Below are 27,848 nucleotides of genomic sequence, written 5' to 3'. Positions count from 1 at the left end.
AATAACATACAATTAACTTCAGTTAGTGGAGATGGAGGAGACTGAAATATAAACATATGCTTAAAGTACTTTGCTTCCTCTTTCAAAATATCGTTCAGTGAATCATGATAACTCTTATTTGTAACAAGTTTCTGTCTATTCTGGCAGCATTTATATGTTGAACATTAAGAAATAATTTGTGCATTTTTCCTCATTTCATCCAGTTCGCTTTATTTTTTATAATAGATTACACTTGATCTTTCTTGAATAAGTTACAGTATTTATTTTCCTCTAATGTATTCTGTGCCTCTGTGTTAGTTTTTATTGCCATCTGTACTGTTAGTTCCTCCATTTCCTTTTTTAAAAATGACTCTTTTGACCTAAATTGCTTTTGTTTTAAAGATGAGTATTGAGTCGCATGGCATCTAAAGGCACATTTAAAAGTGTTCCATACAATAAGAGGATCTGCTGTACCTATGTTATATAAAAAGTCAGTTATAAATTATTCTGTCTCGGTTAAAAACAAGTTGTCATTCAGTAGGCTTTGATTACATTTCCAATATCCTTGTGGAACTTCTGTAAGAGTAATGTGTATACCAATTATTTAATGGTCCGAACGCATTCTGCCCCCTATCAACACTTAACTTTCGGTGCCAGCAAAAATTACATAAGTAGTCAAGACGACTAGCTTGATTGAGCCTCCACCATGTATATTTCACTAGGTCAGGATATTTAAGCCTCCATAAATCCACTAGTACCAATATATCCATAATATTTGTAATGTCCTTAAGTGCATGAGGGTGATAGTTTGTAGTGCAATTTCCTTTACGGTCCATTGAAGAACTTAAAACCGTATTATAATCTCCCACCATAATAATCGAGTCATGTATTGCCTATAAGCTCGATAAATGATTATATATATTTTCAAAGAAGTGTGGATCATCATCATTTGCACCATATAGATTAACATAATCTGTTAATGGGCCAATAGCATATTTAAAAGGATCCACCGTCCTTGCGGTTCTGTTTAAACAGTTTGCACATTCCTTCCAAATTATTATTAAGTAATATCATCACCCCTTTTGAGTTTCTTTACCCATGGGAGGAAAATACTTACACCCCCCCATGTACTTTTTCCATACAACTTTATATATCATATTCCTTCTCTTTTAGCCAGGTATTATCTGCTAAGCCATTACAATTATAACTAGCTATACTTATTTCACCACTTACCATGATGAGATACAAGTTGAGTATAATGACCATAATATATGTTTGTAAACTTACCATTAAGAAGTACCACAATAATAGTGTGTCCATATTCACTATATATACAAAAGTATGTGGACAAGCCTTGCTGACAGGTGTATAAAATAGAGCCTACAGCCATGCAATCTCCATAGAAACATTGGCAGTAGAATGGCCTTACTGAAGAGCTCAGTGACTTTCAACGTGGCACTGTCATAGGATACTACCTTTCCAACAAGTTAGTTCATCAAATGTATGCCCTGCTAGAGCTGCCCCGTTCAACTGTAAGTGCTGGTATTGTGAAGTGGAAATGTCTAGGAGCAACAACGGCTCAGCTGCAAAGTGGTAGGCCACACAAGCTCACAGAACGTGACCGTCGAGTGCTTAAGTGCATAGCGCGAAAAAATCGTCTGTCCTCGGTTGCAACACTCACTACAGAGTTCCAAACTGCCTCTGGAAGCAACGTCAGCACAATAACTGTTCGTCGGGAGCTTCACGAAATGGGTTTCCATGGCCAATCATCCGCACACAAGCCTAAGATCACCATGCGCAATGACTAGCGTCAGCTGGATTGGTGTAAAGCTCACTGCAATTGAACTCTGGAGCAGTATAAACGTGTTCTCTGGAGTGATGAATCACGCTTCACCATCTGGCAGTCCAATGGACGAATCTGGGTTTGGCGGATGCCAGGAGAACGCTACCTGCCTGAATGCATAGTGTGAACTGTAAAGTTTGGTGGAGGAGGAAAAATGGTCTGGGGCTGTTTTTATGGTTCGGGCTAAGACCCTTAGTTCTAGTGAAGGGAAATCTTAACACTGCAGCATACAATGACATTCTAGACGATTATCTGCTTCCAACCTTGTGGCAACAGTTTAGGGACCGCTCTTTCCTGTTTTCAGCATGACAATGGGAAAGGGAAGGGAAAGGGGATACCCAGTCAATTGTACAACTAAATGCATTCAACTGAAATGCGTCTTTCGCATTTAACCCGACCCTTCTGAATCAGAGAGGTGCGGGGGGCTGTAATAATTGACATCTTCGGCGCCCGGGGAACAGTGGGTTAACTGCTTAACTCGGGCAGAACGACAGATTTTTACCTTGTCAGCTTGGGGATTCGATCCAGTAACCTTTCAGTTACTGGCCCAACATTCTAACCACTAGGCAACAATACCCATGTGCACAAAGTGAGGTACATACAGAAATGGCTTGTTGAGATCGGTGTGAAAGAACTTGACTGGCCTAAACAGACCCCTGAACTCAACCCTATGGAACACCTTTGGAATATATTGGCACGTCGACTGCGAGCCAGGCCTAATCGCCCAACATTTGAGCCCAAACTCACTAATGCTCGTGGCTGAATGGAAGCAAGTCCCCGCAGCAATGTTCCAACATCTAGTGGAAAGCCTTCCTAGAAGATTGGAGGCTGTTATAGCAGCAATGGGGAGACCAACTCCATATTAATGCCTATGATTTTGGAATAAGATGTTCGACGAGCAGGTGTCCACTTTTGGTAGTGTAACTGGGCCATGATATGTAGTTAAGCATACCGTAGCTGCGACTAAGTAAACCTCTAAAGATTCTTCCAATATTCCACCTGCTAAAACCTTCCCTCATCCAAAGTTAGGTTGTCGTCCCAGTAACTGGCTGATCATCCCTGTACACATGGATCCTAGGGCCTTTAAGAGATAGGGGGCCATCCTTTAAGAGCACATGGTGCCAGCCACAGTACAGAACCAGATCTGCAGCCAACATCACGTCAAACGCCCTCACCTCGGTTGTACTGCATCTAATTATATAAAAAATAAAAAAATATATAGAAAAATCTTGCAACACTTCAAGTGTTAAAGAGTGTTTAAAAAAAAAAGTGTTAAAGAACAAACTCCACCCAGAAGCCAGTTTTATTGGCATGTGACCAGTGCTTGAGGCTTTTGGGTGTGGAATGTAGCCTTTACCAGTAGGTAGGGTCCTTTGGCTGCCCAGTCCCGAGAGTTTCCTGAGCCGTACTGCTTCCCTGCCAGGATGATGAGGGGAACCCCGTCTCTCTGGTAGCGCTCGACTGCCTCAAACACGTCCAGCTAACAGCACAAAAACACACTGTTAAACAACTTGGCCGAAATCATGCATGTTTATCCACTCTCCATTTACTGCACAGATGAATCTCATGTTAATTGTAATAAGGTATTTTACTAAGTCACTTGAAGCATTTGCTTGGGTTATCAAATCGTGAGCAGCAGGGAGATACTTATTCCCTTCTGTACAGAGCTGAATGAAGAGCACAGTTCAAGTGCACCGTTTCTAGACTTGACCCTCTCTCTCACTTACAGTCTGGCCTGATGGAATGTGCACAGTCTTGGGGCCTGGTTTGCCGATGAACCGGTTCTGGAGTTTGATGCTGGCGAATGTCCCTCGGGTCATCACCGCGTCGTTTCCCCTCCGGGCGCCGTATGAATTGAACTCTCGTGGTGTAAGGCTGAGAGTGAGAAATCCAGAGTTTAAAGGTCAAACTGCTTTCCTCCTGAGTCCCGCTGAGAGTTTACCAAAACTTTGCTCCTGACCCTGGTAAAATGCTAAAGTAGCACTGCATACGACATAAATAAATTACATGGAGGTGAAGATTTTAAACAACCCAGCCCCTGGTAAAATACTGCAGCAGTCTGCGTACAACGTAGAGATAAATTATAGGGTGCTCACCGTTTGCTCAGCAGGTACCTGGCAGCAGCACTGACCCTGGCTATGCTCCCGGCAGGGGAGATGTGGTCGGTGGTCACCTTGTCTCCCAGGAACAGTAGGGCGTGGGCGTTCTCTATAGACTGGGGCGGCTGGACCTCTTTACACTGGGAGAGAGGGGAGAGGTCATATAGAACCAGGGCCCAGAATAGTTCTGAAATACGAATTCAGCTTAACCTGATGCTAATATGTTTCACAAACTATTGAAGGAAGAGGAGGGGGTCTGATGATTTACATTAAAGAACATATCCGATGTAAACAAATTGAGTGGTCATGTGATAATGAACTAGAATGTATTGGCCTGAACGTTACACTGTCTCCCCAAATGTCCTTTACCCTTATTGGAATGTATAGACCACCTTCCACCAAAAGTGTGTTTTTTGATCAGTTTAATAACATGCTTAGGGAATGTGATTTTGGGAAGGAGGTCATCTTAATGGGAGATTTTAATATTAATTATGAAGACAAGTCTTGTAGGAAAACCCTCAAATGGATCACTAATACCTTTGACCTTACACAGCTCGTTAAAGGGCCAACCAGGGTGACTTGTTGCTCTAAAACACAGATTGACCTGGTGTTCAGTAATAAACCAGAGAGAGTGACTAAATCATTCAATATGGTTACTGGGCTATCTGATCATAGTTTGACACTTATAGCCAGAAAGTTGTCTAAGAGCAGGTTTAAGCTCTCTACTGTTAGAAAGCCGGATCAACTAAGAATACCTAAGAGTGAATTAAACTATTTTGAAAAAGCAATTAATGGAATTAACTGGAATGATCTCTTGTCCTATACAGACGTGGAAGCTGATAGTGAGGTTTTTCTATCCACAATCCAGGCTACAATAAATGGTTTCCTAAAGAAAATCAAATCCAAACCTGGCCAAAAGAGCACTCTTCCTTGGCTAAATGGAGAAATTTGGAAATTGATGAAAGAACAAGATTATGCTCTAAAAACAGCCCTAAAATCCAAATTAGAGCATGACAGACGTAGGTTTACCATGTTGAGAAATAAGGTGATGAAAGAAATCAGACAGGCCAAGGCAAACTTTTTTATTAACATAATTGGTGAGTCAAAGGGAAATTCTAAATTGATCTGGGAGAATCTAAAAAAGTGAACAGGGAAAGACCATAGTACACCGCAAAAAGACTAGAAATCATGGTGAATAACAATCTAACACAGGATGCAGTTGAAATAGCAATAGCCTTCAATTCCTACTTTATTGACTCTGTCAAGGTACTGACACAGAACCCCTCCACTGGTTTATTGGGCTCAGTGCTAGTGAATGACGCTCAACCTGTCTTCATCATAAGGGAGGTTTCTGAGTCAAAGGTGAACAAGGTGATTAGCTCACTAAAGAACTCTAAATCCAAAGATGTGTTTGGGCTGGACTCTACCTTTCTTAAAAACTACAAAGAGTCACTCATTGGCCCCATTACTAAGGTCACCAACACATCTATTGGTCTGGGGGTGTTTCCAAGGGTATGGAAGTCAGCCATAATAACGGCCATCTTTAAATCGGGCGACCCTGCTGATGTGAGTAACTACAGGCCCATTAGTATACTACCTGTAGTGTCGAAGGTTGTTGAAAAGTGTGTAGCAGAACAACTGATTTCCCACCTCAACAACACCCCCTTCACATTACACTCCATGCAGTTTGGCTTCAGAGCGAAACACTCCACAGAAACGGCCAACTGCTTTCTTCTGGAAAATGTGAAGTCCAAGATGGACAAAGGGGGCGTTGTTGGGGCTGTGTTTCTGGACCTAAGGAAGGCTTTCGATACTGTTAACCATGAGATTCTCATCACAAAATTGTCCAAGTTCAACTTTTCCCCCGATGCCTTGAGATGGATGAAATCATACCTTGAAGGCAGAACTCAGTGTGTCAGAGTGAGCAATGAGCTGTCGCCCACTCTTAGCTATGATGTGGGCGTGCCCCAAGGGTCAATACTGGGGCCCCTCCTGTTCAGCCTGTACATTAATGATCTGCCTTCCGTCTGCACTGGGTCTGAAGTTCAAATGTATGCAGATGATACAGTGATATATGTGCATGCAAAGAGCAAACAACAAGCTGCACAAGAACTCACTACTGTAATGGTCCAGGTTACAAAGTGGCTCAGTGACTCGTGTTTGCATCTCAATGTGAAAAAAACAGTTTGCATGTTCTTCACAAAGAGGGCAAGAGATGCTACTGAGCCAGATGTCTATGTGTCAGGGGAGAAGCTCCAGGTGGTATCTGATTTTAAGTACCTTGGAATCATACTTGATTCCAACCTCTCTTTTAAAAAGCATGTGAAAAAGGTAATTCAAATAACCAAATTCAACCTAGCTAATTTCTGATTTATACGAAATTGTTTGACCACAGAGGTAGCAAAACTGTATTTCAAATCGATGATACTCCCCCACTTAACATACTGCTTGACTAGTTGGACCCAAGCTTGCTATACAACATTAAAACCTATTCAGTCTGTCTACAAACAGGCTCTCAAAGTGCTCGATAGAAAGCCCAATAGCCATCATCACTGTTACATCCTCAGAAAGCATGAGCTCCTGAGTTGGGAAAATCTTGTGCAATACACCGACGCATGTCTTGTATTCAAGATCCTAAATGGCCTAGCTCCCCCTCCACTCAGTATTTTTGTAAAACAGAAAACCCAAACATATGGCAGCAGATCCACAAGGTCTGCCATGAGAGGTGACTGTATAGTTCCCTTAAGGAAAAGCACCTTTAGTAAATCTGCTTTCTCTGTGAGAGCTTCCCATGTCTGGAATACACTGCCATCAGACACACATAACTGCACCACATATCACAATTTCACAAAATGCATGAAGACATGGCTAAAGGTCAATCAGACTTGTGAACATAATCCCTAGCTGTGTATTGCCGCTTTCCATGTTGTCTGTTGTCTGTTGCTTGTGAGGTGTGGAAACACTTTGTTGTTTTTATGGATTTTGTCTTGTTGCTTTTTGTCCTATGTTGCTCTGTCTGTATGCTACATCTTGCTTGTCCTATGTTGCTCTGTCTGTATGCTATGTCTTGCTTGTCCTATGTTACTCTGCGTGTGCTCACTGTTCAATGATTGTCTATATTGTAATTGTTTTTAATAACCTGCCCAGGGACTGCGGTTGAAAATTAGCCGGCTGGCTAAAACCGGCACTTTTACTGAAACGTTGATTAATGTGCACTGTCCCTGTAAAAATAAAATAAACTCAAACTCAAACTATCCATTACGCTTTGAATATATGAAATACATATGTCTACTTCTGAGTTTCTTAAATTCTCTCTCTTAAGTGTTTATTATTGTTGTACATTTGAGTAATTTTCCACACAAAAAATAAGACTCACAAGTTTGTTGAAGAAGGAAGGAGAGCGGATATATGTGGATTTGGGATCCCATGGGAAAACCACAGACTCTGGACATTCAAGGTTATTCCAAAACGTGTTCCCTTTCTGTAACAGAGTGACAAACAGCACACCGTAATGACTGCACCGTAATGAAACTTGAATAGGTTGAGAGAAAAAAGACTCAAGAGAGGGAGCCAACCCTAAACAAAAGGACCCTCACCTCCCTTCTGGCACGGAGCTCTGTGAAGATGGAAGAGATGACCTTGTCCTGCTCTATCTGCTGCACCTCCTCCCTGGTGGGCCACACGTCCCGCAGGTACACCTCCTTCCCCTCAGAGGTCACACCTACACCAGAGTGACAGGGTAACAAACATGCTAACACATTATGTTTTTAACCTTCGATTGGTGTCTCCCAGGGGAAAAAAATTGACCCCCCCCCCCCCAGATAACGTTTTTGGACCATCACAGCAAGTGAACGGTAGTTCATCAATGGTATCAAAAAGTGAAGACAGGAGACAGATTATTAAAATTAAGTGTCAAACAAACCTCAAAATGTGGTCTTGAGGTTTGAAACGTGATGTTGTTCACTTACCCAGAGGCTCTTTCTCGAAGTTGATGCTGACGGTGCCGGCGATGGCGTACGCCACTACTAGGGGCGGAGAGGCCAGATAGTTGGCCCTGACACAGTCACATAGGCGTCCCTCAAAGTGTCTGTTCCCAGATAGCACTCCGCAGGCCACCAAGTCCCCCTACAGCGGGCGCATGGGGAAGATTAGACCTTCCTATAAAACCTCTCCGTCACTCTCTCTAGCCACCCATGTGGTCAAAAGATTTGACGACAGAGTGCGTTAAAGGAGGTAGTCAAGTGTATTTAATTTTTTTCAAGGATCAAATTAACACTGGATTGGATAATATCTCCTAAATACTTCATTATGGAATACAGTCTTATTCATTCCAGCTCTGCAGTGAATAGTAACCAAGTTAAGACAGAGTTTTTTCAAGTACCTCTTTGATAGCTTCAGAGACGGTCTCTGGTAAAGGTGCAGTGTTTCCAACGCAGGTGGCACATCCATAGCCTATCACTTCAAACCTGAGTCAGATATGAGGAACAATTATCTAATATTCCACTCCTGCATATTCAATGAGCCAATTATGCATAATCAAGTGATGTGGGTGTGTGTCGGACATGAGTCGGGTACATAGTTGCTCATGGTCTCGTGATGAGGAAGCCCTGCCTGTGACTTAAAAACCTGTGTGTCAGCCCTTGGCCTAAGAGGAAATGTTCTCTTGGCCTAACGGTCGAGACATTGGTTTCTCCCATAGGAGACCTAGGTTCAGATCCTGTCCGTGCGTGTCCTCACCCTAGCTGGCTGAGGTAAGGCAGTACTCCACTGGTGTTGAGGTAGTGGGTGACCATGCCACTGCCAGGAGCCAGGCTGGTGCGGATGTAAGGCTTGACGATAAGGCCCGCCTCCACTGCTTTCTTGGCCAGCAAACCTGTCAATCAAAAGGCGATACCAGGTGCATTGGCAAAATTCCTGACAGTCCAATTGGGATTTCAGGAAAGCCTGAGAATATAGTACCGTGTTCCTCCAGTGTCTCTCACCTGCGGTCAACATGACAGAGGGGTTGCAGTTGTTGGTGCAGCTGATGACGGCTGCGATGACCACAGAGCCGTGGGCCAACTCGTACTCCTGACCGTCGTGGAGGAACGGCACCAGGCTCTCCTGCTTCTCCTTGGAGATGTGGAACCCTTTGAAACCCACCTGGAAAGAGAAACACAATTAACTAATCCATACTTTCAATATTTTATAGCCAGAAGATGTGGCAAGGATCTCACCCCTTTCTACGCAACAGACAAAACCAGGTCATTCTAACAAAAGTATTTATCACTCATATAAAGTTGTAGTGAACAAGGGTCATATGATTGATTCATTTGAGATGAACCAACAAAAAGCCTTATATAGGACATTTCCCCTCAATGGGCAGTTTTACTTTTCTGTTGCTATGCAAACTAAAATATGAATAGGCTAATTGTTTGATGATGTCAAGTATTTGAGTTCTCGACTTCGTTGACCTAAGGCGTCTGACTGATATGTTACCTTCTCATTGAGACAGCTCTGGAAGTCCTCCTTCATGCTGCTGACAGCTACCCTGTCCTGGGGCCTTTTTGGCCCACTCACATGGGGCACCATGGAGCTCAGGTTGATCTCAATCACCTTTAGAGAAAACAGGGACAACACAACTGTACCTCTGATTGTGAAACAGAAAAACGATGCACTTTGTAACATGGACCAATATTCCTCCATAGCTTCCTCTACTTATTGGCCACTAATATCTGAAAAGACTAAAAGAATACCTCAGAATATTGTGGGTCTTCTGACGAGTCCTCGTAGTTCCTGAAGAGTTTCACAGCCTTCAGATAAGCCTCCAATAATTCAAGTTTCTCCTCCGTAAAGTCTGAGAGCAAAGGAAAACATCAAGTTTTAACATTACATGCCACAGATGCAACATTTAAACATCAAGGGATCATTCACCAAATGCCAAATTTACCCCACCTTATGGAAACCAAGAAAGTAGTCTGTATACAGAATTTGGGTTTGTTGAAGTTAGCATTAACATTGCTGAGCAAAAAACAATTAGTACAGCTTCTCTTAGCATTGATGGATTCTGTTAAAATGTAACATGTTTCAAGTTAAACTGAAGTTTGTTTGTATCCTGTTTCGTGAATGATTACTTTGAGTATTAAATGGAGTTTAGGCCATGAAACTGTGTGTATGCTCATTTGTAAAGGTTGACCAAATCTGATAAGAGGAAATTGCCTAGGATCAGAAAGCATGGTAAGGCCCAGGACAATGACGGGTTGCGATTCTGACATCTAGCTAAACAAAGAGAGGACCATGGACATTCCACAAGGGAGATAAGGGAAACTCATTGGGGTCATAAAATGTATGGCTGGGGAGGTGACACCTACAAGAAGGTGGTGACCAAAAAGAGGGAAGAGTATAAATGTATGCACTCAGCCGACGGCATCCTTGGTAATAAACACTTGAAACTTCTCTTGAGCTTTTGGTCTCAATTCCTTATTGCAAAGAGCTTGCAATAAAACAAATCTTTATAACAGCATGTTCCAAATCGCATGCACATGAATCTCACATTAACACCTGACATACATCACAGCCTCAGAAGTGACAGTCTAGCCTGGAAACAGGCAGGTGACAGCTTCCTGTCTTACTTGTTTGCTTAAAGTGTTGGAGTGTGACATGGTCGACAGGGAAAAAGCTGACGATGGCATTGTACTCGGGACACATGTTGGCGATGGTGGTCCTGTCTGGGACAGACAGCTGAGACACGCCGGGACCAAAAAACTCCACAAACTTCCCAGCTATGCCCGCCTGACGAAGGTGCTGAGATGGAGAACACATTGAATCAAGCTTGGCAGTACATTTATAACATCTCCATCATGTACTTTACAATGACAATATAGATAATACAAAGGAAATTAAAAAGACCTAAAGGTGGTTCAACCACATGTAGCTTAAACGCTAGCAATCAATAAAAAGTGATACTTTGCAAGTGCAGTGTACGGGAGCTTCTTTTGAATATGGTTTCAACATTTCTGAGCTACCCTCAGATGTGTACCAATACGTTTCATTTCTTAGCTGTAGCCTACCTTGGTGATCCCCAGAACAATATCGATGGACGTGGCCAGGATGTTGACGGAGCCTACTAGCCTGCAGCCAACCACCTGGGGAAGGGTCAGAGAGATGGGCTGGCCCAGCATCACTGCCTCCGACTCAATCCCTCCCACACCTGAGACAGAGAGCGGGAAAGAGACAGGAAACCGTCTGAAAGCTATAGAGCTATTGGCTAATTCACACGTCGATCTCCTTCTTAAGCTCTTTCATCACCAAAGCATTGTAACTTGGATATTAAACTATGACCTGATGAATGTGGTCTCAGCATAATTCTTAGTCCTTTCTTTTATCTATTCTCTTTGATATGTTGATGTTTTTCTGTTTGATGCTAATCTAGTATTTATTGAGGTTAATGGGTACTTCAGTCCGTGTACTCTGTGCAACACACAGCTATTGTGAGGTTGAGCATTTGTGAAATGTCCCTCCTTCAGGGCACCATAGTTATATTCATAACTTTAAAAAAATGGCAATGGATTTCAGCCAGTATTGGCTGCTGTGTGGACATTGATAGAACTTTAAATTGTTCTTTACCCCAGCCGAGGATGCCCAGACCGTTGATCATGGTGGTGTGAGAGTCTGTGCCCACCACGCTGTCTGGGTAGATGAAGCCCTGGCTCTCCTGCACCACCCGAGACAGGTACTCCAGGTTTAGCTGGTGTACTGCGCCCACATCCGGGGGCACCACGTTCACGTTCTTAAACGCTTTGGAGCACCACTTCAGGGGAAAAAGAGAAAGACGTAAGAAAAAGGTTAGACTGGTGCGCTACACAGGTCTAAATAAGTTGCAGCCGTGTTACAATGTGTGATTACAGGTTCTGGTTTCAGTTTGAAATAGCTGCTGCAGAGTCTCTGTAACTAAGTATCTTGTTTACATTGAATTTACTTTGACGGAAACTAGAGAGAGAGAGACAAAAAGTTACCTTAAAGAACTGCAGCCGTTCTTTGTTTCGGATCAGCTCCAACTCCTGGTTTTTCAGAGCGGTTTCAGGTCTGCAGAAAACAATGACAAGAACAATATGCACCTTTCCTCTCTCCTATACAGGGTACCGAGTAGGCTTTGCTACACTATATATCCACCCAACAACTCAGGAGCCAGGACCTGCATTCCCGAATTAGAGGTCTTCTCAGATTCCAAAATTGAGATACGAATGTTATTGGATCTGTGAAACTCCAGAACGACTTGACCCAGTAGTCGTCGCCCCCACCACCCCCCCCCCCCCCGATCCGACCCAAAATATGTCAGCGATGAGGGAGAATCGGAGCCAAATTGGGTCGGGACTGTATCCCACATGGATCCGAAAGATAAAATAAATGCAGCTTAATTGCTGCACAAGCCAGCAGAATTGTTTTGACTTGTCTAGCAGGCAGTGAAAGTTAACGTGTCACATGCATTTTCTGTTGTAGGCCTAGCTAAAATAATTGAGTTGTGGTCTACACTACAGCTTAGTATTTTCAGAAATGACATCCCAAATGTAAAATGTCGACACAAAAAGAAGGGAACTGGGGTGTGTGACGAAGATGCACTAGTAAGCGCGTCTCTCTCCAGAATGTGCTCTCCGTCTCCCGTTAATTTGTGTGTATTCATCATTTCATTGTGTGAATTGTTTGCCTTGTGTTTTTTATAGGCTCTCTCCAGAATGCGCTCTGTCTCCCGCATTATTTTTTTAGGTTGTGGTAGTTTCAACTGGGTTTTTGGTTCGTGTGCAGTTTATAAAGTGATCTTTTCAAAAAATACAAGTAATATGATTACTATTGTTGCACATGCTGTGTAGATAGTACATTTTATGTTTTCAATATATCACACCGTTTCTGCATATTGGTTATCAAGAAGCTTGATCTTGCAAGCTAGCCACTTACATAGCATAGCTGGAGCCCTGAGCTTTAGATCATTAGTTTGGCACATCTTAGATAGTTAAACTTATACTTCTAATATATTTAGCTGGAAAACAGTAATAGTGAATTTTAAGTGCAACTTGATCACCTGCACAACAGTGGATCATCACGTCACGAAAGCTTCCGCTTGCTCTGTGTGCTCTTCGCAAACAAACATGCCATGTGACTCAATCAGCTGCTTTGGGTGAACGGCTTCATAATTAAAAAATAATGCAACAAGCGAAATGAAGAACGTAATCTGGTTTATCTATTAACCTTGTGCACAAGTTGCCTGCAGGTATTTAAAAACAACAAATATTCAAGAAAACAATGACATACTTAGTAGAAAATAACTTTGCCATCATTATGTTGTCGACAATTTAACCTTAGACATGGTCATATTGCCATTAGCTATCAAAGTTAGTCAAAAATCCCTAGCAATGCTAACATTAGCTAGCTCCAGTCCTATCCCCTCAATTTTATCTAGCTAGCTAATGTTAAACTGCATCTAAAGTCAATCTGACATCACGATGACAAAAGGTTTTCCTACCAATTATGTCTCCTTTATACAAGTAATCTCCAAGGCACTATAATGCACTTTTGATGACATCTTCATATGCACCAATTGAGAAGCATTAAGTAGAACGTTCAGTCAGTATTCAGGGATGTATAATTATTTTATATTTATTATGCTGATTCTGTTGCAAAACGTTTTGCAGCAAACTGTTTACTCCAAACACAATGTGAAGTTGTAGTTCACTTCAAATCTATAAATGATCGATTCTTCCATGCTCTAAAGTGGAGTGAAGTCCACTGGGTTCCTTCCTTCCAGCCGCTTATTTTTATTTATTTTTGAGACGCAACTAAACTAAACCTTCCTTTTAACAACAAAACTAATCTCAATAGCGTTTGGAGTAAACGGTTTCTGTTGCAAAATGTTTTGCAACCGATGAAACGTTTTGCAACAGGATTGGCGTAATGAATACACCCCAGTCTTCAAGAGAATATTCACAACAATGGCTTGACGCAACGTGCAGTTCATGAATATGTATAATGTCTTACTCAGAGACGGGTTGTAGGTGGAAGGGGCATAGGAGAGGGGTGTTCTCAATCTGCTGGACAGCAGTGGCGGGGGAGTCACTGCAGCCCCCTTTGCTGCAGCTCCCTCTCTCGCCTGCACACTGGGACCCTCTTCTGGGTGTGGGTCTGGCGGGGGAGGGTCGAGACGGAGGCCCCTGGCTCTGGCTATCCCCTCCACCAGGGTTGGGGGCATTCTGTATGGCACTGCATAGAAAGGGTGGATAATTTCAGAAAGAGCAGGATCATTTCTGAGGATAATTAAGAAACAGCAAATGTTGATTTCAGAAATAGCACAGTATCAAGATATCCAACTCAGGAGGGTTTCCCAGCTATCGTAAGGTAAAATATGTAACTTTAAGCAAACTGTCCCCACCATTTGTTGAGGTCGATCTGTAGCGAGTGGTCAACAATGAGGTCTGTGGGGCACACAGGGTTGACCAGGCCAGGGTCCACTCCATGTTTGGTCACTGCATCCCTCATGGCAGCCAGATCCACCATGGCAGGGATGCCCCTGTGTGGAAGGAACAACAATCAGATCCACCATACTACTCCACAAAACAAACAATAACACACAGGGAAACCAACACTGGTAACCCGATAGCACTGCGATACAGTAGTGGTGATCTCACTAGGATTTACTACATGTAGGCCTATTGGGATTTTAAGCAGGCGGAACCATAGAAATTAGTGGAACAAGTCTTTGCAATAGGCTAGTTTAACTAATTGTACTCAAGATCTTGATTTGATCATGTAAACAGATAGTGCTGCAATGTTGCTATACCCTTGAGCAAGGTCTCTTCAGAAAAATACTGTTCATTCCTAAGACAACAAGCAAGACTGTGTGTACTTGATCAACTGCCCAAAATGAATACACTGAGGATACCGGTGGTGAGCCCTGACCTACAAAATATTACAGAGACATTTACCTCACCTACAGGCGCTACAAAAAGGAAGACAACAAAAAGGTCTGGGGATGGCTGCAACTCTACATTTCTTTGGAGGGATAGACAGGGAATATGCTATGACACAGGGACACTGCCGGTATCTTGGACCAGGTTTCTCTTGCAAAAAAGATTGTATATCAAAGAGATTAACCTGGATAATCAAAGGTTGGGGAGGTAGCGAAAGACACTCACGTGAAGTCTTGCAGCAGGACCCGGGCAGGAGGGAATGGCACCTCTGCCACATTCTGCTGCTCGCTCCAGTCTAGGATGTTGTGGACGTCCTCTTCTTTCACGTAGAAGCCGTCGCATTTGCGTATGGCTGCCTCCAAGAGGACACGGATGGATAGAGGCAGCTTGTCTATGGAAAGGAAAGGAATGAGAGACCATTATCAACACCCTCAGAAAAACATAACTCTTGGCATTTATGTGGCATTTATTTACATTATATTGGTTGACCACAGTTCAACTCATGGCCCTATAATGACAAAAGCTACATTTTGAGAAATAATTTGACTCTGATTTGGTCTTTTGACGCATAAGTGCAAGCCTTAGCGTATTGTTGTTCAACACAGGAGCTGACAAATCCACACTCACTGTATCTTGCATCATTCAGCTTCTGTGGATTGAAATACTTCTGGTCGCCATCTTTCAGCGTGTCAATCAGGTGGTTAAAAGGATGCTCCTCTGTATGGGGAAACAGAAACACACATCAATCTGACACTAGAGACTGCCTGTCCTAGAGGAGAGCAAGTACACTCATTATTTACACCCCGCATGAGTTCAACTAGGCTACTACTACTTCCAGCCTCACACAAAGAGTGTGATTAAATAGCACTTGCTTGTGCAGAGTGTGTATGTATGTATTAGCATGAGGGATAGTTGTATTTTTATTTTACCTTTATTTAACTAGGCAAGTCAGTTAATAACAAATTCTTATTTTCAATGACGGCCTAGGAACAGTGGGTTAACTGCCTTGTTCAGGGGCAGAACGGCAGATGTTTACCTTGTCAGCTCAAGGATTCAATCTTGCAACGCTCTAACCACTAGGCTACCTGCCGCCCCGATATATTCTGTATCGGAGCGAAAATTCCACTGTACATCCTATGGAAACTGAGGGCCATTTGAAGAGTTCTGCCTCTTGGCATGCAGCCTTGACCCCCTTCTCAGTGGTCGACTCGCTTTAATCAGCGCCATTTAACTTTCCCTTCCTTTTGCCCATAAAAAAAATAAATAAGTCTGGGGAATGTCATGTAGGCCTATGTGTTTTGTTCCACTTGGTCCCCCTGGCCCTTTGAACCAAGGCTAGAATGAAAGCTAAATCACAAGTAGTCAAGAAGGCCTCTGTAGGGGACAGCACAAAGTGGTCCCTATGTTTGTGACTTAACCAGCCTACTAGCACTAGGAATGAGTTGAGATTTAGATAAACAGGTGCCTACGAGTCTCTCAAGACAGACGGGCTGCCTCCCAAAATGTACTAATGCAAGCATCTTGTTGTCAGCATAACTGTCCATTGTGCATCTGTGTAAGGCAACTCATTTCTTCCTTCTGGGCATGACAAGCCTCAAATAATTGAACAACAGTTAAGACTTGCATGCATACTGTAAACCCAACATGCTTACTGTCACCAGGAAATCAACCACATAAGATCATGAGCAAAAAGAAATGAGGGACACAAGGGAACTCAAATATGCTCCTATTTAGTAAAGGGAGGTAACGCGTCCTGCTTATCATCACAAGCCTCATGTCAAATGTTTTCGAAAGATTAGGCCAACAGTAGAAACACCATTGCTAGTGTGGAGTTAGCTAATCATACAAAAGACTTGATGAATAATAACACATTTCATTTGTATAGCGCTTTTCATTACATGGTTCTCAAAGCTCTGAGAATTGCTTTATTATTACAGTGCCATCAGTAAGTTCACACCCCTTTAATTTTTCCACATTTTGTTGTGTTACAGCCTGAATTGAAAATGGATTACGTCTAGATTTTTGGTCAATGGCGTACACACAATACTAGAGGTAGACCGATTAAATCGGAATGGCCTATTAATTAGGGCCGATTTAAAGTTTTTATAACAATCGGTATTTTTGGACACCGATTATGGCCGATTACAATGCACTCCACGAGGAGACTGCGTGGCAGGCTGACTACCTGTTACGTGAGTGCAGCAAGGAGCAAAGGTAAGTTGCTAACTAGCATTAAACTCATCTTATAAAAAACAATCAATCTTAACATAATTACTAGTTAACTACACATGGTTGATGATATTACTAGTTTATCTAGCTTGTCCTGCGTTGCATATAATCGATGTGATGCCTGTTAATTTGTCATCGAATCACAGCCTACTTCGCCAAACGGGTGATGATTTAACAAACGCATTCATGAAAAAAGCACTGTTGTTGCACCAATATGTACCTAACCATAAACATAAATGCATTTTTTTAAATCAATACACAAGTATATATTTTTAAACCTGTATATTTAGTTAATATTGCCTGCTAACATGAATTTCTTTTAACTAGGGAAATTGTGTCACTTCTCTTGCGTTCTGTGCAAGCAGAGTCAGGGTATATGCAGCAGTTTGGGCCGCCTGGCTCGATGCAAATTGTGTGAAGACCATTTCTTCCTAACAAAGACCGTAATGAATTTGCCAGAATTGTACATAATTATGACATAACATTGAAGGTTGTGCAATGTAACAGCAATATTTAGACTTAGGGATGCCACCCGTTCGATAAAATAAGTAACAGTTCCGTATTTCACTGAAAGAATAAACGTTTCGTTTTCGAAATGATAGTTTCCGGATGACCATATTAATGACATAAGGCTTGTATTTCTGTGTGTTTATTATATTAGAATTAAGTCTATGATTTGATATTTGATAGAGCAGTCTGACTGAGCGGTGGTAGGCAGCAGCAGGCTCGTAAGCATTCATTCAAACAGCACTTTCCTGCGTTTGCCAGCAGCTTTTCGCTGTGCTTCAAGCATTGCGCTGTTTATGACTTCAAGCCTATCAACTCCCGAGATTAGGCTCTCTATACTATAGTGCCTATAAGAACATCCAATAGTCAAAGGTATATGAAATAAAAACGGTATAGAGAGAAATAGTCATATAATTCCTATAATAACTACAACCTAAAACATCTTAACTGGGAATATTGAAGACTCATGTTAAAAGGAACCACCAGCTTTCATATGTTCTCATGTTCTGAGCAAGGAACTTAAACGTTAGCTTTTTTACATGGCAAATATTGCACTTTTACTTTCTTCTCCAACACTTTGTTTTTGCGTTATTTAAACCAAACAGGTTTCATTATTTATTAAGACTAAATTGATTTTATTGATGTATTATATTAAGTTAAAATAAGTGTTCATTAAGTATTGTTGTAATTGTCATTATTACAAATATAAAAATTGACCGATTAATCGGTATCGGCCTTTTTTGGTCCTGAAATAATCGGTATCGTTGTTGAAAAATCATAATCGGTCTACCTCTACACAATACCCTATACTGTTAACATAGAATTATATTATTCAAGTTATTAAAACAAATAAATGAAATTAAAAGCTGAAAGTTCAGGAGTAAAAACGTGCTTAACAAGTCACATAAGTTGCATGGGCTCACTCTGTGTGCAATAAGTGTTTAACATGATTTTTGAATGAATACCTCATCTCTGTACCCCACACATACAACTATGTGTAAGCTCCCTCAGTCGAGCAGTGAATTTCAAACACTGATTCAACCACAAAGACCAGGGAGGTTTTCCAATGCCTCGCAATGAAGGGTACCCAATGGTTGAAGGCTAAAGATTTTAAAAAGCAGACATGGAATATCCCTTTGCGCATGGTGAAGTTATTTATTACACTTTGAATGGTGTATCAATACACCCAATCATAACAAAGATACAGGCGTCCTTCCTAACTCAGTTGCCAGAGACGAAGGAAACCCCTCAGGATTTCACCATGAGGCCAATGGTGACTTTCAAACTGTTTAATGACTGTAATACTAACCTAATTGTGAGAGTGAAAAGAGGGAAGCCTGTACAGACAGAATATTCCAAAACATGCATCCTGTATGCAATATGGCACTAAAGTCAAACTGCAAAAAATTTGGCAAAGAAATGTACTTTATGTCCTGAATACAAAGCGTTATGTTTGGGGCAAATGCAACACAGCATATCACTGAGTACCGCTTCATATTTTTAACCATGGTGGTGGCTGCATCCTGTTATGGGTATGCTTGTCAACGGCAAGGAGTAGGGAATTTTTTGGATAAAAAGAAACGGAAGAGCCAAGCACAGCCAAATCATTGAGGAAAACCTGGTTCAGTCTGCTTTCCAACAGACACTGGGAGACAAATTCACCTTTCAGCAGGACAATAGTAATGAGGGGCGGCAGGTAGTCTAGTGGTTAGAGCGTTGGGCCAGTAACCAATTGGTTGCTGGATCGAATCCCCGAGCTGGTAAAAATTAGAGGTTGACCAATTAAATCGGCATGGCAGATCGCCGATTACAATGCAATCCATGAGGAAACTGTGTGGCCGGCCCTGTGGCTCAGTTGGTAGAGCATGGTGTGTGCAACGCCAGGGTTGTGGGTTCGATTCCCACGGGGGGCCAGTACAAAAATGCATGAAATGAAATCTATGGATTCACTACTGTAAGTCGCTCTGGATAACAGCGGCTGCTAAATGACTAAAATGTAAAAAAAATGTGGCAGGCTGACCACCTGTTACGCGAGTGCAGCGTCAAAAGGACCTTGTGGCTGCAATGAGCCAAGGTTGCTAGCTAGCAGTAAACTTATCTTCACATAATCCCTAGTTAACCTAGTAATATCATCAACCATGTGTAGTTAACTAGCTTGTCCTGCGTTGCATATAATCAATGCGGTGCCTGTTAATTAATCTCTGCTGCTATTGGACCGGGTCTCTCTTGGAAAAGAGATGTTATCTCAATGAGACCTGATAAATAAAGGTAAAATAAAAAAATAATAATAATCGAATCACAGCCTACTTCAACTTTGCCAAACGGGTGAAGATTTAACAAATGTGCAGCGGAAAAAAAGCACATTTGTTGCACAAATGTGCAGTTGAAGTTCACATACACTTCGGTTGGAGCATCGCTGCACGTCTGAAGTTCGCAAAAGAGCATCTGGATGTTCCACAGCGCTACTTGAAAAATATTCTGTGGACAGATTAAACTAAAGTGGAGTTGTTTGGAAGGAACACACAACACTATGTGTAGAGAAAAAAGGCACAGCACACCAACGTCATCCCAACTGTAAAGTATGGTGAAGGGAGCATTGTGGTTTGGGGCTGCTTTGCTGCCTCAGGGCCAGGACAGCTTACTATCAAACTTGTGAATTCATTTTTCCGTCTATCAAGACATTTTTCAGGAGAACCTAAGGCTATCTGTCCGCCAATTGAAGCTCAACAGAAGTTGGGTGATGCAACAAAGACAAAACACAGAAGTAAATCAACAACAGAATGGCTTCAACAGAAGAAAATGCGCTTTCTGGAGTGGCCCAGAGTCCTGACCTCAACCCGATTGAGATGCTGTGGCATGACCTCGAGAGCAGTTCACACCAGACATCCCAAGAATATTGCTGAATTGAAACAATTTTTTTACTTTTTTTATACTTTGTTTTTATTGTAGAAACACAAAGAAAGTACAAATACAGTAAAATAAAAGAACAAAAAAGATCTGGCAGTTATAGTGCACGTCATACCTTCATCATATTAGTTTCATTGACATCTTTGAATTAGACCTTTTCCAAGTACGAAACCCATTTTTCCCAGTATTCCTCTCCTCTTGTGTTCTTAAAGGAAAGGTCATACGCTCCATGTGGTGTATTTCTTTCACAATGTCTATCCACTGTGTCACTGTGGGAGGGTCTTTTTGTAGCCATTTCCTAGTGATAGCCTTTTTACTGGCTGCCAGTAGGACCTTCAATAGGTACTTTTCTCTATTGTGTAAGTTATCTGGTATTTCACCCAAGTACAAAGAAATGAATGTTTGTTTATGTCAAATCCCATTATTTTATTTCTCCCCAGTAGGTTTCGATTGCGGGGCAAGTCCAAAAGATATGAGAGTGATCCACCCTCGATAGGCCGCATTCTCTCCAACAAGGATGAAGGGAGCCAGTCTGTTTTGATTTCAGTTTAGGTGTTATGAAGAAACGTACAACATTCTTCCATCAGAATTATCTCCATGACTTTGAGTTGGTGGAGCTTTGTTGAGTCTCTAATATGTTCAACCATGTTTCATCAGTTATTTCAATGTTAAGTTCCTCCTCCTATTTCTTTTTAATATAGTTTGTAGAATGTTTCTTTGAGGACTGAATACCCAAGTAGAGATTTGAGATTGTTTTTTTTGTTACTCCCCAAGTTGTATGCGTTAGTGAATACTTGGATTAATTTTGGAGGTGCTCGAGGGTCAGTCACTTTTATCTCCCTTAAGAAATTGTGTCGAACTTGTAGGTATCTGTAAAAATCTTGTTTATCCAAGCCATGTTTTTTTACTTAGGTCCTGGAAGTTATCTAGGTTCCCATTCCTTATGATTGTACTGAATGATGTTATGCCTTTCTGCGTCCATTGTTTAAATCTGCTATCCTGAGTTGCAGGGATGAAGCTGGGGTCGTATGCGGGCCAACTCAGCAGTTTGACCTCTCTGTCTAAATTATTTTGCTTAACTACCCTAAACCATGTCTTCAGAGAGAAATTAATCCACTGATTTTGTCTACTGTATATTTCTATTAACATGTTCTTATTTCCAAAAACTGACTGTATGGGTGTCTGTCAAAGTAGTCTCAATGTCTTTCCATTTGGATTCGTATTCTGAATTGCACCAGAACACCAGAGGTCTCAATTGGGCTGACACATAATAATCATCTTTTAGGTTTGGTAAGGCCATACCCCCACATTCTTTTGGTAATTGTAATGTTGTATATCTAGTTCTTGGTCTCTTACTGTTCCAGATAAACCTTGATATCCGTTTATCCCATTCTCTAAACTGTTTAGGTGGGATTTCTATGGGCAGTGATTGGAACAAATACAGTAACCTCAGCAGGATGTTCATTTTGATTGTTTCAATTCTACTACTAAGATCTAAGGGAAGTGAATTCCACCTGTCTAGGTCATCATTTATTTTCTTGTTGATGTGATAGTAATTCATGCAATAAAATTTGGGTGTATCTTTTGGTAGATATACTCCAATATATTTAATGGATGAAGAGGTCCAGTGGAAGTTATACCTACTCTTCAGCTCTTTCTGTGGGGTATAATTATATACTAGGGCTTGGGTCTTGTGTACATTAAGCACATACCCTGAATATGTTCCAAATGTTTGTAAAACATCCATCAATCTAGGTACACTTGAGCCTGGGTCTTTAAGGAATAACAGAACGTCATCAGCATACATGCATATCTTATGTTCACTGCTTCTTATTGTTATTCCCTCTAAGGTTGGGTCCTGTCTTATTGCCTGTGCTAATGGTTCAATGTACGAGGAGAAGAGCGTGGGTGAAAGATTACAGCCTTGTCTTGCCCCTCGCTGTAATTTTATCGTTCGTGACAAATGTCCATGTATCTTTATTCTAGCGGTCGGACACGAATACAGTGTTTTGATGCACTGTATCCCTTTGTTGAAACTAAATCTTTCCATAACTTGGAATAGGTAATCCCATCCCACCGGATCAAATGCTTTTTCTGCATCTAGACTGATTAATATTGCACTGGTCTTATTCTGAGTAATGTGGTCCATGACATGTAGTGTTCTCCTTATATTGTCTTGTGTCTGCCTATTTTGTATGAAACCAGTTTGATCTCCGTCAATCAATTCTGGGATTATGTTCTCCATTCTTTTGGCTATTATTTATGCATATAGTTTATAATACGTGTTAAGAATTGCGATAGGTCTATATGAACTGCATTCCTTCTTACCTTTACCCTCTTTTGGGATTACAGATATGATGGCCTCTCTCCATGACGGTGGGAGACCCCCCCCCCCCCTCCCGCAGAGTCCAGTTTAAACAGGCCTTAAGTAGAGGTGTTAGTTGTTCTCTGAAGGTCTTGAACCATTCTGAAGGGAAGCCATCAGTGCCTGGAGACTTGTTTACTTTTAGTTGAGATATTGCTTTATTAATTTCTTCGGCGGATATTTCTAAAGTTAGTCTATCATTTTGCTCTGTCCCAATTGAGGGGAGATCAAGTGAGTTAAAAAAAATGCTCTATTGTCTGTGCATCTGCCTTCTCTGGTTTCTTGTACAGATTTGTGTAATATGATACAAATGCATTCTGTATTTCATCTAATTTGCATGTGATCTTTGTTTTGGGGTCTTTTATTTTGAAAAATGGTATTCTGTGCTTGTTGTTTCCTGAGTCTCCATGCTAGTAATTTGGTTGCCTTTGCTTCATAATATCGAATTGAAACAGTTTTGTAAAGAGGAATGGTCCAAAATTCCTCCTGACTGTTGCGCAGGTCTGATCCGCAACTACAGAAGACGTTCGGTTGAGGTTATTGCAGCCAAAGTAGGGTCAACAAGTTATTAAAACCAAGGGTTCACATACTATTCCCACCCTGCACTGTGAATGCTTACACGGTGTGGTCAATAAAGACATGAAAACGTATAAGTGTTTGTGTGCAGACCGTGTGTCTATTGTTGTGACTTAGATGAAGATCAAATCAAATTGTATGACCAATTTATGCAGAGGTCCAGGTAATTCCAAAGGGTTCACATACTTTTTCTTGCCACTGTATAAATGCAACATGTAAAGTGTTTGTCCCATGTTTTGTGAGCTGAAATACATTCTTTTTTTAATTATCTTTTTTTTTTTTTTAATCAGACATTTTCCATACACACAAAAAGCTTATTTCTCAAGTTTTGTGCCCAAATTTGCTTACATCCCTGTTAGTGAGCATTTCTCCTTTGCCAAGATAATCCATCCACCTGACGTGTGGCATATGAAGAAGCTGATTAAATAGAATGATCATTCATGACAGGTGCACCTTCCACTAGGGACAATAAAAGACCACTAAAATGTGCAGTTTGCCTCAACACAATGCCACAGATGTCTCAAGTTTTTAGGGAGCGCGCAATTGGCATGCAGACTGCAAGAATGTCCACCAGAGCTGTTGCCAAATAATTGAATGTTCATTTCTCTACCATAAGTTGCCTCAAATGTCGTTTTAGAGAATTTGGCAGTACATCCAACCGGCCTCACAACCGCAGACCGTGTGTAACCACGCCAGCAAAGGACCTCCACATCCGGCTTCACCTACGGGATGGTCTGAGACGAGCCACCCGGACAGCTGATGAAACTGTGGGTTTGCATCAGCGATGAATTTCTGTCAGACTGTCAGAACCGTCTCAGGGAAGCTCATCTGCGTGCTCGTCGTCCTCACCAGGGTCTTGACCTGACTGCAGTTCGGCGTCGTAACTGACTTCAGTGGGAAAATGCTCACCTTCGATAGCCACTGACACGCTGGATAACGGTGTTCTTCACAGATGAATCCCAGTTTCAACTATACCCTTTTTTTTTTTAAGGTATCTGTGACCAACAATGCATATCTGTATTCAGTCATGTGAAATCAATAGATTTGGGTCTAATGAATTTATTTCAATCGACTGATTTCCTTACATGTTCTGAGCCAGCAGGGGTCTCAACGCAGAATTCTGCGTTTTTCCACGCAGATTTTTTTTTTTTAGAAAGCATAAGAAAAATCTTGCTGCATTTTGTAAATGCAGATCTGAAATGCTTCCTTTATTGTCATTTCTGATCAGTTTCAGACTAATTTTGTGCTGCAGTTGCACTTCTCCACTCGGATGATTAATCTTTGCTCTCCTTGTCAGACCAATCACATTCCTGCATTCATTGTGAATAAGAATTTGTTCTTAACTGACTTGCCTAGTTAAATAAAGGTTAAAAATGTAAATGTTAAATATTTTCTCTCTCGTCAATAGCTATTGAACCAAGCATGCCATGAAAACAAAAGTATATTCTGAACTAGGGGAGGATGGAGAACAATCACCCCCCTTTTTGTTGGAGACTGAAAAACTCACAAATTTTTTTTTCCATTGTTCTCCATCCTCCACTGATGCAGAAATTACAATTTTCAAATGGTGGAGTTCGTTTTGCATGCCTCAGGTGGGTGAAGAGATCACTTATTAAAGGAAAAATCCAACCAAAACCACTCATTCCTTTAATTGACAGTGTTAAATAACACTAATATGTGAGAACAATATTTTTTGTGAACAAATGTTTCATTTTTGCATTATAATAAGGTTGGTGGCAACATGGAAAATCATTGTTGAAATCTGTTGCAGCTCAAGTCAACTACAAAATCCACAATGCAATGTTCTCTCTATGGACTGGCTGGCAAGCTAGCAAGCAAGCAAACGTAGCTACACACAATAATACCAAAGACATTATCAGCATTTAAAGTAGCTAGTTAGTTGTAAAATCCTTTAAACTGCATTATCAATTTAGGTGTCTACAATCTCACCATGTTCAACTTGCAGCTCGATGTGCCTCACAGAGTGGAGTCTAACTTTCGCAATGGCAGATATACCACGCTAGGTCAATGGGCTGCGCGGTGCATTCTGGGCGATTCTGGGAAAGGGAACGTTTTTCCTCAAGGAGTGAATGGGAATCTACTGGGTGCTAGCTCCAAAACCCAACATTAACCGAAATTTTGTCAACAAGAAGTAAAACATTGCAAATCTTTTCCGAGATGTGAGATAATTAACTTAGAAATTGTGACATTACGTATTTGAGGGAAATGGGCACGTTTCTCGACATATACACTAACTGTGTTCAAATACCCATACAACACATACTGTATACTACATGACATGAGTTCATTTTAGTATATTGTAAAGTAAACAAACAGTATTCTTTCAGTTGAGCATACTAGCTCTTCGCCTGTCCCCCGGAAGTTGATGCTGTTGCTATGCAACCTCTTGCTAGCATAACAAATGACTACTTAGACATTTTAAAACTTCGGGTGTGTTCTTAAATTCAATCTGGAGTGCCAGAGTGTGCTCGTAAATTCAGAGCATTGTCTTGGAGCGCACACTGGACGCTCGGGCCAAGGAGTACGGTTGATTTGAGCATTCTTACCTTACAACGGCAGTCAAGCGCCCAAGCTAATACTGACTAGCTTGCCATCTACTTCCAGACACAAATGAGACCACTCTGACCATTTTACTCACCCTAGCAGAGCTGGTTAGGCTGTCTTCATGTTATCCAGAGTAGAGGTCGACCAATTATGATTTTTCAACGCCGATAGCGATTATTGGAGGACCAAAAAAAGCCAATACCGATTAATTGGCCGATTTTTAAATATATATTTGTATTAACGATAATTACAACAACACTGAATGAACACTTAATTTAACACATCAATAAAATCAATTTAGTCTCAAATAAATAATGAAACATGTTCAATTTGGTTTAAATAATACAAAAACACAGTGTTGGAGATGAAAGTAAAAGTGCAATACGTGCCATGGAAAAAAGCTAACGTTTATGTTCCTTGCTCAGAACATATGAAAGCTGGTGGTTCCTTTTAACATGAGTCTTCAAGTTAAGAAGTTTTAGGTTCTAGTTATTATATGACTATTTCTCTCTCTACCGTTTGTATTTCATATACCTTTGAGTATTGGTTGGTCTTATAGGCACTATAGTATAGACAGCCTAATCTGGAGAGTTGATAGGCTTGAAGTCATAAACAGTACAATGCTTGAAGCACAGCGAAGAGCTGCTGGAAAAACGCAGGATAGTGCTGTTTGAATGAATGCTTACGAGCCTGCTGCTGCCTACCACCGCTCAGTCAGACTGCTCTATCAAATCATAAACTTAACTATAATATAATAAACACACAGAAATACAAGCCTTAGGTCATTAATATGGTCAAATCCAGAAACTATCATTTCGAAAACAAAACGTTTATTCTTTCAGTGAAATACGGAACCGTTACTTATTTTATCGAACGGGTGGCAACCCTAAGTCTAAATATTGCTGTTACATTGCACAACCTTCAATGTTATGTCATAATTATATACAGTTCTGGCAAATTAATTACGGTCTTTGTTAGGAAGAAATGGTCTTCACACAGTTCGCAACGAGCCAGGCGGCCCAAACCGCTGCATATACACTGACTCTGCTTGCACAGAACGCAAGAGAAGTGACACAATTTCCCTAGTTAAAAGAAATTCATGTTAGCAGGCAATATTAACTAAATATGCAGGTTTAAAAAAATATACGTGTATTGATTTTAAGAAATGCATTGATGTTTAGGTGTTAGGTACACATTGGTGCAACGACAGTGCTTTTTTCGCGAATGCGCTTGTTAAATCATCACCCGTTTGGCAAAGTAGGCTGTGATTCGATGATAAATTAACATGCACTGCATTGATTATATGCAATGCAGGACAAGCTATCATAAACCATGTGTAGTTAACTAGTGATTATTGTTTTTTATAAGATAAGTTTAATGCTAGCTATCAACTTCCCTTGGCTTCTTTCTGCACTCATGTAACAAGTGGTCAGCCTGCCACGCAGTCTCCTGATGGAGTGCAATATAATTGGCCATAATCGGTTTGATGTATAAGTAGCCAACTAACATTAGGTAGCTAGCTAACATATTGCTGTAACAATATGCAATGTGGTTCGTAAGGACAGCGTAGCTAACAAATTGTCAGCCAACATAACATGTAAGGTAATTTATTTGAAAAGTTATTACATTACTCAACATTTGTCATAATTAGTTAAAGCTATGAATTTGTATCCGACCTCGTTGTACTTCAGCTGCGTACTTTCCGCCATTTTCTTCAAATCTGAAAATGATGTGTAGCTATGCCCATTTCCTGAAGAATTGCATTATGGGCCCTAAAGTACAGACAGTGTCCTCTGCGTGTATACTTCATATTTTGGCAAATTTAGTACGACATCCGGGAA

At 41.1% G+C, this 27,848-nt stretch overlaps 1 protein-coding gene across 1 annotated transcript in view; it reads right to left on the bottom strand.

Moving 5' to 3' along the window:
- Positions 1–27,848, bottom strand: part of ireb2 (iron-responsive element binding protein 2) — a 37,030-nt gene that overhangs the window by 7,660 nt on the left and 1,522 nt on the right. The window contains exons 2-20 of the mRNA XM_014124042.3: positions 15,486–15,575; positions 15,084–15,249; positions 14,321–14,458; positions 13,930–14,151; positions 11,916–11,985; positions 11,527–11,710; positions 10,971–11,110; positions 10,533–10,704; positions 9,657–9,757; positions 9,400–9,516; positions 8,904–9,063; positions 8,659–8,794; positions 8,303–8,387; positions 7,890–8,046; positions 7,518–7,642; positions 7,298–7,402; positions 3,919–4,061; positions 3,550–3,697; positions 3,180–3,302 (exon numbers count right to left, since the gene is read on the bottom strand). Of these exons, the coding sequence (XP_013979517.3) occupies positions 3,180–3,302; positions 3,550–3,697; positions 3,919–4,061; positions 7,298–7,402; positions 7,518–7,642; positions 7,890–8,046; positions 8,303–8,387; positions 8,659–8,794; positions 8,904–9,063; positions 9,400–9,516; positions 9,657–9,757; positions 10,533–10,704; positions 10,971–11,110; positions 11,527–11,710; positions 11,916–11,985; positions 13,930–14,151; positions 14,321–14,458; positions 15,084–15,249; positions 15,486–15,575 (2,582 nt within the window). The remainder of the gene's footprint in view (positions 1–3,179; positions 3,303–3,549; positions 3,698–3,918; positions 4,062–7,297; positions 7,403–7,517; positions 7,643–7,889; positions 8,047–8,302; positions 8,388–8,658; positions 8,795–8,903; positions 9,064–9,399; positions 9,517–9,656; positions 9,758–10,532; positions 10,705–10,970; positions 11,111–11,526; positions 11,711–11,915; positions 11,986–13,929; positions 14,152–14,320; positions 14,459–15,083; positions 15,250–15,485; positions 15,576–27,848) is intronic.

The sequence above is a fragment of the Salmo salar genome, chromosome 10 (assembly GCF_965601325.2).
Source record: "Salmo salar chromosome 10, fSalSal1, whole genome shotgun sequence".
Classification (NCBI taxonomy): domain Eukaryota; kingdom Metazoa; phylum Chordata; class Actinopteri; order Salmoniformes; family Salmonidae; genus Salmo; species Salmo salar.
This window is presented reverse-complemented; position numbering and strand designations above follow the sequence as displayed.